The 13976-nt window shown below is 45.3% G+C and overlaps 1 protein-coding gene across 1 annotated transcript in view; it reads right to left on the bottom strand.

The window, feature by feature from the left end:
- RORA (RAR related orphan receptor A) overlaps positions 1-13016 on the bottom strand; it is a 96325-nt gene extending 83309 nt beyond the window's left edge. The window contains exon 1 of the mRNA XM_072962307.1: positions 12857-13016. Within this exon, the coding sequence (XP_072818408.1) occupies positions 12857-12887 (31 nt within the window). The 5' untranslated portion in view covers positions 12888-13016. The remainder of the gene's footprint in view (positions 1-12856) is intronic.
- Positions 13017-13976: the final 960 nt, after the last annotated feature.

Here is a 13976-nt window from a genome sequence, read left to right as displayed (position 1 = left end):
CATAATCCCCTATAGTTCTTTAACTTCTTGCTTTCGAACTTCTGTTTACCGATGCACTACTTTTGTCAGCTCAGTACAGCATCAATTAGCAACATATTTGTGTTTATCAGGTCTCACTAGAGCGCTGAGAACGCTGCTTTGTATTTATTAATGACTACACAGAGCGCTACTATTTTTCAATAGCATTTAAAAATGAGTAAATTACTGAAGATGAACTATAAAAGAATTTCAAATTTCAAAGGCAAGCAAAAAAAAAAAAAGCACATTATTTCAAACCACCCATAATACTTGCATGGTTAATTTTATTTCCAATTTAATAACAAGAGAGGAGGGGAGGGAGTCAAATCCAGACTCTTCTTCCTGTTCTGTTTTTAGCATTCTGGAGTATACACTATTTGACTTAGACAACTGAGGCAGAGAGCTGGTGATTAATTAAGAGCCAGTTTAACAGGTCTAAATTTCATTATCTCACACACCTCTTTAAGTAATGCACACCTGATTCAGCAAAAATCCACCCACAAGACTAATTTAAAAAAAAAATTAAAAGCAAGCGAGAGAGAGAGAGAAAGAGAGCAGAAAGTATAACTCCACAAACTTAGGTCCAGTTTTATGTCAAGCATAATTCAAAACAACCAACTTGAAACGTATCCAATTTGCACTCCCTTATTTTGTGAATAATTCCCTGCACTCTATTCCGTGAACTTAGAGCTGCCGGCGCGCTGGAACAGAATTCACTACTTAAGGAAATGAGAGAGACCAATCTCTCCTGTGATGAATCTTTCCTAACCAAACTTAGAGTGATGGGGAGCAACCACAGAGCTCATTTGCCCTCCTTTTATATTCCTGGTCATTTATGAAATGAAGACGCTGATCTGCAAAAATCACTTTGCATTCAAGAAAGAGCTCTGGGAGCTCCCCCTGAGCATCTGGCTACGAGGCAGAAACATACCTCGGTGCACTTCCTTTGTCTTGCGCTCCCTCTTTGATGTGCAAGTCACTGGTGGAGTAAGCTGTGATCGCTTTGATGTTGAACTTCTAGACTTTATTGTTACTAGCATGCCTACAAGGAGAGCTGTCAGTCATTTCTTACATCTGAACAACCATGTTTCTTTACGGCACCTCTTTTACAAGCATCAATCCTTAAGTACATGTTTTTGCATTTCTGCTGATTAGCACACTATCTTTGTTTGGGGAGGGATGTGCTCAAATGTAACTACAGCACCCACATTTTCTGTAAACACCCTGAGGCGTCATCAGATGGCTGGTAACCAACCCTCTTCCACAAGAGAAGCTTGAGAGCAAAACATATTTCTACCAAATGAAAACATTCTGAAAACACTCGAGCCATCTTAACAGTCAAAATGAGGCGTTTAGCCAATATTTCCCCTAAGCAGCCATTGAAATCACACGCAAACTCCCAAGCCACTTTAAAAGGGATTCTGAATGCAGCAGTAGGGGGCTGAGAAAGTCTGCCAAAACTTTGAGACATCTTAACTCATATTAAACAACTTTGTTTCTCTGCAGTGGTGAAAACAAAACTCTTCTGTTCCACATGATTATGCCTGTGATAGAAACATTGCTTTTGAAATAGATTTCTACCAAACCAATTATTTTGTTAAACAGTATCATCTTTAGAAGGTGCTTGCTATCACGAACACAACTTAAGTCACAGGAAGATGGCGTTCCCCAATTTTACGTCTAAGGCGAACACATGGATGCATATCAACGTGTGTCCTATTTCTGAAATATACACGTGTAAAGTCGCCAATATGCTCATCCTAAAAAACAAAACAAAACTCTGTTGAAAAACACACGGCTCTAATTTCATTTACTAGCTACCATCAGATTGACTTTTCAAACTCCTTTATCACTTCTGGAACTGCTGAGTATTATCAAACCCCAATGGGAGATTTCACACAAAAAAAGGAAATAAAGTTAAGGTGCTTGCATCACACCATGCTCGTTTATAACGAACTGCTATCTTCCTGAATAAATGTTTCAATAAAACCCAAGTTCTTACAGACACAAGGGCTCAAATGAAGAAGTACAAGGATATTTTCATGGAAGAGCTCAGCTCTGTAGTTTTCTTTTATAAGCTGGAAACACAGGAGACACACTGTTTCTGCTTACAACCGGAAACAATAAATTGGGAGTTGCTCAGTTTCTTCAGCTTTCTGGCCTGGAATATTTAGTAAGGAATAAAATTACCGTAGTGTGCAATGGTTAAGACTATTCCAGGGTTTCCATTTTTAAGCAACCTCCCGACCCCTAGCTGCCTTGGTTTTAACTCAACCATCAAAAATGGAAAAGGCTTTGGGCTAGAATTTGATAAATAAGGTACAACTGTAATGTACTAGAACTAAGTCTGGGCATATTTATTATTTAACGAAATTTTTCTTATACTTAAAGTTATTTAAATAATTGGCAAAAAGTAATCACCTCTTTCTCCCTTGAATTTTCACTCCCAAAAGGAACTGATCAGCTGATTGAGGCAGCTACAGCAATTAGAGGATGAGACAAGAAGCCAGACCTTTTCTTTTTCCCTTCTTTCCTTCCTTCCTTGCTCTTTTCTTTTATTGCAGTGCAGTCAGTTTACAATATTGTGTCAATTTCTGTTGTACAGCCTAATGGTTCAGTCATACATGTACATATATATATTATTTTTCATATTCTTTTTCATCATAGGTTACTACAAGATATTGAATATAGTTCCCTGTGCTACACAGTAGAAATGTTGTTTATCTATTTTATACACAGTAGTACCTGCTAATCTTGAACTCCTAATTTATCCCTTCCAACCCCCTTTCCCCTCCGATAACCGTAAGTTTGTTTTCTATGTGAGAAGGCTGTTGTTGTTTTTTGGGTTTTTTTGTTTGTTTTGTTATTATTTTTTTGGTGGGAGCAGGTAGGTACTGGGGATTGAACCCAGGACCTCAAGCATGCTAAGCATGCACTCTTTCATGGAGCTATACCCTCCCCTTAGACCTTTTTCTGTTTTAAGAGAAAGATTTTCATAAAATGGGAAAGCTGGAGAAATTCACACTGGCTATCAAGTCTAACCCTCTAATTTTACAAATGGGGAAAGTGAGCAATCAAGGCAACCTGGCAGTTGTTGAGTAACAGATGTGGGACGAGAACCCACGTCTTCTCCCACCCTACACAGGGGGGTTTCCACCATCCAATGCTGCGACCCTGCGCTGGAGATGGGTGACTCACATGTAAAGTAAGGGTGTTGGACTTCAGAGGTTTCTCAACCAGAACCATCTGGACAGCTTTCAAAAATTACCAATATACTTGAGACCCATCTCAGACCAATAAAATCAGAGCGTCTAAGAGTGAAGCCTGGGCTTGTGTTTTTTCCGAAAGCTCTCTGGAGAGTCTTATTTGCAGACCAGGCTGAGGACTAAGAGACCAGATGACCTCTAAACTCCCTTCTGGGTCTACTGCAGAATGTTCGCCACCGGTTCGAAAGAATTCTTGGATTTCATTCCCTGCTGTTCATTCATCAGGCCATCAGCACTTTTAAGCCATTACAATCTTTATGTTGGCCAAGCTGCTGTCACTTTCCGCATTTATCTAGTTCATTTATATGCATACGTAGGTATTATCTACCTCCTCTCACCAGAACACAGCCTGGCAGAGACAAGAGATGGAGTCTGCTGTGTTTGCCCCCAAAGAACCCAGCAACACATCTGCTCCAATGATGGGTCATGGTACCGCCATTTTCCAAAGAAGAAGGGGGCTGAAGTGGTGGTGTGGAAGGGGGTCGGCCCTCCTCGGCATCAGCCAGAGCAGCTCCACTTTTGTCTGTTTCACCAGACTCGACTCAAGTTGCACGAAGGCAGTGCTGCGTCTGCCTCATTCAGACTGCACCACGTGGGCAGATACACACCAGGCTCTGAGAAATGCCATCTTGTAAGTAGGAAACATTCACAAGCTTGCAGGGCTCTAAAACCTAGACTTTGTTGCTGAAAAAAGGCAACAAAGAAAAGGCATCACTGTTTCTACCAGAGTTGGCCTTGACGTCCGAGGCACAGTCCCCAGCCTGCCCCCACTGGCTGGCCTCCGGGGCTCACTGAGGGCTAGAAGGCCAGATCTGTCTTGGGCAAGATTTATGCAGAAAAGGAATACAGCACTGGGAAAGCATCCCAGGCACCTCCAGCACCAAAGCAGCCTCAGGGTCTTCTCCTTTTTGGGCCACTTGGGGTAACAGGTTAGATGTCTGCCTGTTTCTTCCTACACACGATAGAAAGGCCAGAAATAATCCGCAGAATATCTCAAATGTGTTAGTAACATCCAAACAAGAGCGGACACTGCTCACGGTGGGCACTGCTCCCACTTTAAAAGGAGACTGCAGTGGACCCGAAGGAAGGCTCGTGGTCACCTTAATATCACTGACCTTGTGAGCTTCCTTCCCTCCCTAGTTAAGAGGAGAGGGAGGGTTGGACCAGAGCAGCAGATTCTAAGCCTGTCAGATCCGCAGTCACCAAGGTGAGCATTGACCAATTCAAATTCTTTGACCTCTCCCCAGACCATAGGAATCAGGATCCGTGCAGGTGGTGATGCACAGAGATCAGGCATTTATGTTTTAAATGCTTCCCGGCTGACTGTGAAGATCAGTGACATTTGGGAACCACTGAGAGGTTAGAGGACCCCGCAGCCCGTCCGAGCTCCGACAGGCAAGGAGGAGGTTTCACAGAGGGACCGCAGGGGACCATCTGAATTGGAAACACCCGGAACACCTTGTGACTACTTGCCTTTCTGGGTCAGGAAGGCTAGACAGACAGAATCAGGGTCTCCCCAGGGGGGACCCAGGAATCTGCGTTTGTAACTCTCCGGTTTATGGGTTGCCCTCCAGAGTTTCAGAACCACCGCTTAGGCAGGATTTGAGAGCTAACCTATGGCTTATTTGGAAGGAAATCATGTTCACACATAAATATAAGGATTAACTTTATCCAATTACATTAACAATTTTGTAACAGCGTGTTACAAAATCTCCTTTGTTTTAAATGGCACGGAGCTCACAGAAACTACAAACCTATAAGCTCAGTAGTCTTGAAGCAGGCTTCTCTGGTTAAGCGTGGCTGCCAGTTTCTCAGTGCATTTCTTTAAATGCTGATTCATGGCTTAAGAGACACGGTTGGGAGCAAGGCATCTTTGTTCTATTATAAAAGCACACAGGTGGCACCCAAATAACCCAGCACACAGTAGGCACTTAATAAGTATTTGCTGAAACAAATTTATTTAGTTATTTATAACCAGTGTTCTACAGAAGATTTGACTGCAGAGAAATAAAAGAAGAAAAGAACCCCAACAACTGAAAAATGAAAATAAGATTCTGTGAAAAAGAGAGTATTTCTCATGTGGTGGAAGAGTCACACTTCTGGGTGGCGCAGTTTGAAAAACGGTTTGCTTCAATAACTGATCTGAAACCTAACCACAAGTCTTCACTTCTGAACCACTACCTTAGTTCTATGATGAAAAGGTTTAAGCAGCAGGTTTTCCTGGCTTTTTTATTTCCCCCTTCCTTGTTTTTCACTTAAAGATGCAATTTCATCTTTCCAGCAGGAACAAGTAAGCACTGTCCTCCTTTAAAATCTGGTGACTACCTGTCATTATTATCACCCTGGTTATTCTGGCTCAGCTCAGAAGGCTCGACTCCTTGAGCAATGCAAACTTCATGTAAACCTCCATTCTCCTTTCTCCTGTAGCATCAGTGACAAATGATATTTTGAAAAAGGAAGAGCAACACTTATTTATTTGATTCCCATGCAAAAATCAGCTTGTGTCATGATTGTTTCACACTTGACCTATCACCGAAACCTAAGCACACAATTCACCAGTGTTATCTATTTATCCTAAAAGTTACACTAACAGATGCTTATCTCCACTTCGTGCAATGTTTTAAAGTATTAGCGACATAATGTTCAAAAAACCCGTGTAACATGTACTTGATTTCTTCGGCAAATTGTGTATACCTAAGTGAATAAAATGGTCTCACCATTAAGTCTGCATAAACCAGGGGGTTAATAGTTGTGCATCCGTTTAAAAATTGTCTTCTTGCCAGAAAGAGCTATGGTAGTTTACATCTTTCTAAAGGTTCACTTAAAAAAAAAAAAGCTTTAGATTTAAAAAGGGAAAATGCTGAATTTCTCTGATCAAAATGACTGATAATCTGTTTTTAAAAATATTTGAGGGCAGAGGAATAGAATTGAGGTTGAAACTCTAAAAAAAAAAATTACAAGGATTACCACGAAGGTCATCATTGTTTACTCACAAACCAAATCTCACTTACTTATTCAAATTTCATATGGAGCCAAAGAGAATTTATACATCAGTTTTAATCTAGCTTAAGTTAAAAAAAAATTCCCTCATTTCCTTCCAAGCAAACTTTTAAAATTCATTATCTCCTCACAGATACATTTCTAGTAACCATGCAAAACAGTAAGTCACAGTTTTGAATCTGATGTAGAACGCCTCACAGCAATCGAGAAAATAACTCAACCTTTGACCTTCTCCACTAGCCTGATGGGAAATTCACTGGCACCATTAAAGCTTCTCCCTTTCCACGCGTACTTAACCACTAGAGGGCAGTCTTATCTCAGCGCTGACACTACTTGAGGAAAACTCATAAATGCTTCTTATGTTCCTTTAATTATTTTTTTCAACATCTTTGATTTTCTTGGATATTTAATAATCAACTTCGGTTCACCCAAAAGTATTCCTAACTAGGTCAAAAGTCCACTTTCACAAATTACAATGGTATCACAAAGGCTGGCCGTGAGATGGCTTTAAAGATACAGCCTAACTTACGTAGCTTAAAAAAATTTAAACAAAATTTAAAATCTTTACTCTTTACTACCTGGTGGGTTGAGACGGATCCGATTCAATCACACCACAACAAGGACTTGGGTTCTACTTTTGGTACAAAAATTTCAAGAGGTTCTAGACAAACTGAAGGATGTCTGAGGAAGAAACACACTTCAAGATTGTGGGAAAGCTGACCCTGAAGAGAACAGAGTGGAGAAGGACGGCCAAGACTGATGGGGGTGTGTGTGCTTCATACTTAGTCTTCAAATAACTGATGATGTTTCATATGAAGGATGGATTAAATGTGTTGTACCCAGACCCAAAAGAAAGGCTCAGAATCAAGGGATTAAAAGTACAAAAGAGAGGTTTATGCTTCATATAAGAAGAATTTTCTTATTCAGGATGGAATGAGCTTCCTTGAGCGAGAGTGAGCTCCCCATCATGGGAGGTGTTCAAGCATAACCAGACAACCATTTGGCAGGAATGCTGTGGAGAGGAACCAAAGCCAATAGGGCGTGCATCTGAATGACATTTCAGGTTTCTTCTCTCCCTGAGACTCTATGAAATGATGCTCATTTTCTTGAGGCAAATACAACCCAATCCAGTTGCCAGAGAAATAAACCCCCATCAAGGGAGAAATGAGCTTTTGCAGATCCATCTCCTCGGAAACTTTGACTCGTCGTGTGATTTTCTAAAAGACAACAGATTTCTCAAGAATACGCCCATGATCATGCCCCGTAGCTGTCATGGAAACAAGCCGGACAGCACTCAAGCCCAAGGATTCATGAGCTTTCTAGCCACAGAGGGACATTAAATGTACAAGACGCATTTGTGAATACTCCCTTTGCCTACAGATAACTGGAACACATAGAGATAAGACTCTAGCTCAATTCTATCATAATGGGGATAGGTTACACAGGTTAGCTGCACCTCATGGTACATTCCATATTCTTTAGGAAAGTGACGCTTACATTTCACCCAGACCCTCTTACAACAAGCAGACTTAATGAAAATCATGGACGAAGAGAGCTAATGGTAAGCAAATAAGAATAACCCCATTTGTACCAAATTGATTTTATTAAATAGTAATTTAAAGATATTAGGCTCAGCAAAGCATTGCATAATTGAATCTATTTTTTTCCCCTTATAAATGCCAGAGTTATAATTTCCACTAACTAGAGACAAAGTTAGATCCGGGACATGGTCACAGCTTCCTCCAGGGGAGGCAGCATGAAGACAGTAGAAATTAGGGCTCTAGTCCTGGCTTCACCGTGTTAACAGCTGGACGAGCTTGGCTGTGACACATAACCCCTGCGAGCTGCAACTAAAAACCATGACGGTGCCAGTGACTTTTCAGGGAGGGTTACATGAGACAAGAATGTCTGCAAGCCGTACAGCAAAAAAACAAATACAGATGAACATCCTTTCTCTATTTATCTACGAAATGCCAGGTAAACTTCAGAGGCAATGAAATCAAATGCAAAAAGGGAAATCACTGGCAGACCTAGGGAAGAGGTTTGACGTTACCTTTTATACAAAGATTTTGAAAGTCATCAATGCTATTTACTTATAATATGGTGAGGGCAGACAAATGTCGCTTAAAAAAGAAAATCCAGGAACAAAAGATTTCAACTTTCTTGCCTTTTGATAGCACTCTGACAGTGCACAGGAAAACCATGTTTCATCATGTCACAGACAACCCTGACAGATACAAACAGCTCTGACTGCAAATCTCTAAGTCCATGACTCAAAGGCTGGTGTGGCAGGGAGGTATCCTCGGCGGGGGAGCCAGAGGAGGGAGAGAAAACTGGTAAATCATTCCTCAAAGGGTCAAAATGTGGTCTCTGAGATAGTATCAACTGGGAATTCACATCTGTGTTGTCACTGGTGGCCCTCTCCAAACGACCATTATGTTTTAAAGCAGAGAAACATAAACACAGTGTAGCTGCTAGCTCCGGGTACTGAATTATGGTTTTTAAAGTGGGTAAATATGAAATTATACAGGTTAAGGCAGCCCTGATTTCTTATTAATAAACACTGAATATTTACAAGCCATGCCAAAAACATTGCTACAACAAAGTACTCATAGATTGTGTTCCACACAAGAGGTTTTATTATCATAAAAAAATTTAAGAGAATTTTAAGAAAACTCGACTCTACATCTACAATGCTTGCTATCTACGTATCTATCTATCCATCCAGTACCTTTTTCTCCTAGTAAATGGTCATTTGAATATACTATTTTCTTAGGTGCCCCAGAGCAAGTTACAAAGTGGCTGGGTACTCTTGCATGTGCTCTGAAATTACCTGCTTGCTGACCTCGTCCATTTTATTGTGATTCACTTCGCTGAGAGGGAAAGGCAAGAGAAAAAGGAGTCTAGTGAGAACTACTAATATATTTACTGATATATCTACTAAGTATTAAAACAAACCTAAGCTTTAAATCACATATATATACGTATTTTTTTAAAAAGGACTATGTCCATTTAGAAATTGTATTATTTTATAACTGGGCAGCATTAATGAAATTATGTGGTATTCAATTCAAACCAAGGGCAAAGTGGTTTAGAGTATATTGCTTTGCATTAAGTGATGTGATTGAAATATATACAAATCAAGAGGCTGCTCTTGAAAATGGTGCTTCTAAAATTCCTCCACTTCATACAGGGTCCGAACCCCTCACCCCTTCCCAGCCCCAGGGACAAATGGATCCAGAGAGCCTCTGGGTCTGCAGAAGAACGGACCACTCCTCTCACTCTGCTCACTGCGACAGCCATTTGGGTTTTCTCTTTCCAAGATGCAGCCATCAACCGCTCCCAACACTACCCATCAAAGATCACAAAAATGGAACTAAAAAATCCCAGCTAAGGAATGAAGTGACACAGGGCTTAAAATAAGATGAGGCATAAAATTCAAATGTCGTTTGGTGAGGGCCAAATTCTTCAAAACTGTAACATAACATTTATTAGAGTTGGCAATACTCCTAATCACCCACATAGACAGTATTTTCAGAGCGGTAACGTGCCTTGTATTTGCACATGAATCGTGCTGGAGGAAGAATCTGTTATGGGACGGACATTCCCCTTAAGCGTCCCTTCACGCTCAGCTCCATTTACACGCACACAGGCTGAGCACTCCTAGGAAGCAGAGGGGTGTCTCATCTGCGGAAACTGGTGAAGCGCTCGTTTCCTTTCAGCACTGGCTGCCGCCTGACATTTGGCCAAAGCACTTCTATGATGGGCAGAACAAGTGCTCCCCTGATTATAAATGTTATCGCTGGCTCTCTCTGTTTGCCCAAGAAGCAATCCAAATGGCACTGGAATTCCGTTGTTAATTAAACAAAAAACAAAACTGAAGGATGAGACGAGCGTTGTTCAAATGAAGATTTATTACTTCTAAGCATGAACCCACTTTAAGCCTAAACTTATCTGACAACGAACGCAGAGGAAGGATTTTCTTCTTTGGAGAGTTCAAAAGGCCTGATTTAATGATGTTTAAAAAACATAAGGAAATCAGCCAACAAAGGGAATGATTCTCTTTTATGGTGGCTTGTTCCCTCCTCCCCTGGCCACATGCATACACATACCAAAAAGCTGTATTGTAAAGAGTGTTTCTGTTTTGTAAGGAAAAATCTAATTATACCAGCTCGCTCTCATATGGAACCAATTTAACTATTAAAACTGAGAGGCAATAGGGAAGTATTTAATATGATTCTGGCCAGTTTTTTTTCCCCCTTAAATCTGATATGGAAATATTTATAGTATTCTTCGTTTGCCCACAACTATTTTTCTTCAGTTTAAATGTGCTCCAAAGCAAGATAATGCCACCAGACACAAGGTATTATGATACTGGGGAAGAACTATTCTAATTGTCCAGATGCATCTCCCTCTCTCTCACAGCTGAGATTATAGAAAAACTGCATTGCCAGGACTTCTGAGATACTTTTCTCAAAGCACAATACTACGAATCTATTATCTTTTGGCAGCCAGAGGTCACTCCAAGACAAACATGTGGGCTTTTGGGGGATATGCTGATTCTATTACTAAAGGATATAGTGTGGAACTTCACCTTGTACTAACTAAGAGAGACAAAAGCAAAAGCCTATGTACCTGGAAACAACAAAATTAAGTTAAACTACTACAAGGCACCTTCCTTACTGTCCGGTGGTTACTGTTCCTTAAGGGAAACAGTCTTAGCTTCCCACACTTCCCCCATCAACACCAACTATACTAATAAAATAGAATAAGACTAGCACTAATGCCGCCCCAAATCTACTTCACAACTTAAAGGGGGAAAAAATGGAACAAAATGTCTTAACTACAAAGGCTATCCGAGTTGTTTTACTCTCACAGAATTAATGAACCGCAGGAAATAGCATAAAAGTTTTTTGAGGGGGAGGGGAGGACCACAAATTTCTTTTACGTAAGAAGTCGGTATGAAAATCTTAAAATCATTTTGGAAAGACAAAAAAAGTTAAATGCTTAAGAACGAGGATCACGGGGAGGTCTCCTCCCCTTTATCGGTTGCATATTCTCAAAATGATTAAATTCCACTTCCCGCAAACCCGGGGGAAAAAATTTGCTGTGGGGACGTCGAACAGTAAGATTTCATCTCAAGCAGCTCATCTTGGCGTCCAGCGGGTTTCGGCCTGTTAATAATTAATAAAAGAGATGCCACCCAATCTCTAGCGAAGAAAGGCAAAGCTCGGTGATCCGAAAGTAAACCCAGCGCAGATACCGAAGTGGTGTCCTTCATCCAGGATTACAACAAACCCTCAGCCTAGCAAACGTTTAACAAGCGCCCGGCGCCCGCACCGAGGGGCTGAACCCACAGGGCAGTCTGGGTCTGCAAAAATGCTGCGCATTAGGGGAGCCCCGTCCACCGCAAACAGATGGGGCTCTAAATCCCCACTCCCAGCGGCCGGGTCTGCGAAGCCGCTCGGGCAGATTATCTACCCGGAGGAACCTGCTGGCGCACAAGCGGACGGCGGGCTGAGTTTCTCCCGGGCTGTTTGCGCGTCTCGGCTCCTCCGGGCCGCGCAGGCGACTTCCTGCACACCTCCAAACTTTGGCTTTCCCATTAGAAACTTCCTTGACTTGCCATGGTTCCTTTCCTCCTCACCTGGGAGGACTTGAAGCCAGTCCTCTCTCCGACCAGTCCCTCCTGCCATCCCGCCCCCAGCCTGGCTAGGGACTTCGGATCAGGGCGGAAGGCCGGGCGAGGAGGTTTGGCGGAGGCTTGGCAGCGACTAGCCCGAGCCCGCCGGCCCGCACACTCGTCTAACCTCCGTCACTGCCAGCGAAGCCTGTGGGCAGAGAAGTTGCCTCCCCACATCCATCCACAACCCAAAGTATCAAGCAGGGGTGCGCGACGGCTGCGGGCGGCAGCCGAGGGAGTCTTGGCACGCTCCAGAAGCCCGTCTCGCTCGGGCCCGGGCGCTTTCGGAAGTGGCCGGGGCGGCACGCAGCGCGGACCCGACGCACTTCCCCGGCCAGCGGCCGCCTGGGCGCTCGGGGCTGCCGGGCCGCCGAAGGGGGAGGGCGCAAGGCCCGGGGCGCTGACCAGTCCCCAGGGATGACACCGCGCCCGCGCGCAAGCTCGGCCCAGCCGGGCCGCGGCGCCTTCTCTGCGTAGGCCGGAGCGGTCCGGGGTGCGGGCCCGGGGGATCCGCCGCGGGCTCCCCCGGCTTCCTCCGAGCTCCCCAGACCCTCCCCTCCTGGCCAGAAGCGCGACGACTCCTAGGAAACTTTGTTCGGGAGCCCCGCCGGGTGCCAGGCGGACCCGGGCGACTGACAGGAGCCGGAGGGGGCAGAAGCGGGGGGTCCATCCCCTGCGCCTTTGCCCCCAACAGGAGGCAGGCGGATCCCGCGGCCGGGCGCACGGGGCGCCGCTGCGGGGGCCTAAACAGCCCCGGCGGGGCTCCCGTGCCCAGCCCCGGGCAGTACGTGCGCTCGGGCAGGCGCGCCCACCCCTCCCCCTGCGCGCCCGCCTCCCCGCCCCCCGGAGCAGCCAGCCCACCCGGCCCCGGCGGGGCGCCCCGGCTCACCTTTCATCGCTGCGATCACAAAATACATCATTTAAGCCGCGGTGCGGAGTGCGCAGGGAGAGCGGATGGTCCGACCCCGGAGCCCCCTCTGCCGCCGCCGCGCCGCCGCCGCCCGAGCCACAGCAGCAGCTGCAGCAGCTGCCCGCCCGCCGAGAGCCATCCCGAGCCATAAGAGGCTCCATGTGACCGGCTGACATCACGGCCTTCGCTCTGTTTACACCGCGCCCCTCCGCTTCCTCCCCGGGCGGGAGGCGGGCGGCGGGAGGCGGGCGCGCCCCAGCGCTGCGCCCCGCCCCGCCCCCGCGGGCAGGTGAGCGGCCGCGGCTCCCGGGCGCACCCCGGCCGGCGCTGCCCTCCCGCGCCCCCGGCCCGCCCGGGCCCCCAGCCTCCTGCCCGCCTCCCCGGGCACCTGTGGCCGCCCGGGCGCTTTCTGCCGGTAGCGCCCCGCAGATCGCGCGTCTACTTTCTCCCCACGACCCCGTGGGCAAGAGGGGCGCAACCCGACGCTACTTTTCTGCTCCCTTCCAGGATCCCCCAGAGGTGATACATGCGCCAACTCGTTGGCGGAAAAGAGTTGTTTGTTCGGTCTGGGTGGCTGTAGTCACCCTCACTTCCCACTTCCCAGGTGGCCCCAGCTCTTTTCGGAAGGTAGAGCCCCCTCCAGGGCCGTGGAGAACGCAGCCACCTGGACTGTTCCCGGAGTGAGGTGGGCGCCTCCTCAGCCTCTCCTGAGAGACTCGGCCTGGGAAGGGGGAACTCCGCCCACCCAGACGTGGATAACCTTCATCACACCAACATCTAAGGTCCAGGTTTACATTTGTCCCTTCCCTCGGGACCACTGATACCTGGAAGGAGAACAAATACTGTGTGTGAATCACCTAAATGAACTCCAGTTGCCAGCCGATTTGAGCCACGAATTTTCTAGGCTCTTTCATCTCCAGCAATCTCTCCAGAGGGCCCATATACAAGGCTTTAGTTTTTCACACCCTAAAAATTGGATGTTGTGGTACTTTGGACAGGGCGGGAAAAAAAACTCCAACCACCTCTAAAGGTCAACTTTGTGAATTTTAACTTGCAACTAAAACACACCTCCCTCCAAACTTTGAAGCTTAATCCTTTT

This window comes from Vicugna pacos, chromosome 6 (genome assembly GCF_048564905.1).
Source record: "Vicugna pacos chromosome 6, VicPac4, whole genome shotgun sequence".
NCBI classification, from domain to species: Eukaryota; Metazoa; Chordata; class Mammalia; order Artiodactyla; family Camelidae; genus Vicugna; species Vicugna pacos.
Note: the sequence above shows the minus strand (reverse complement) of the source record. Positions and strands in the feature narration are given on the sequence as shown.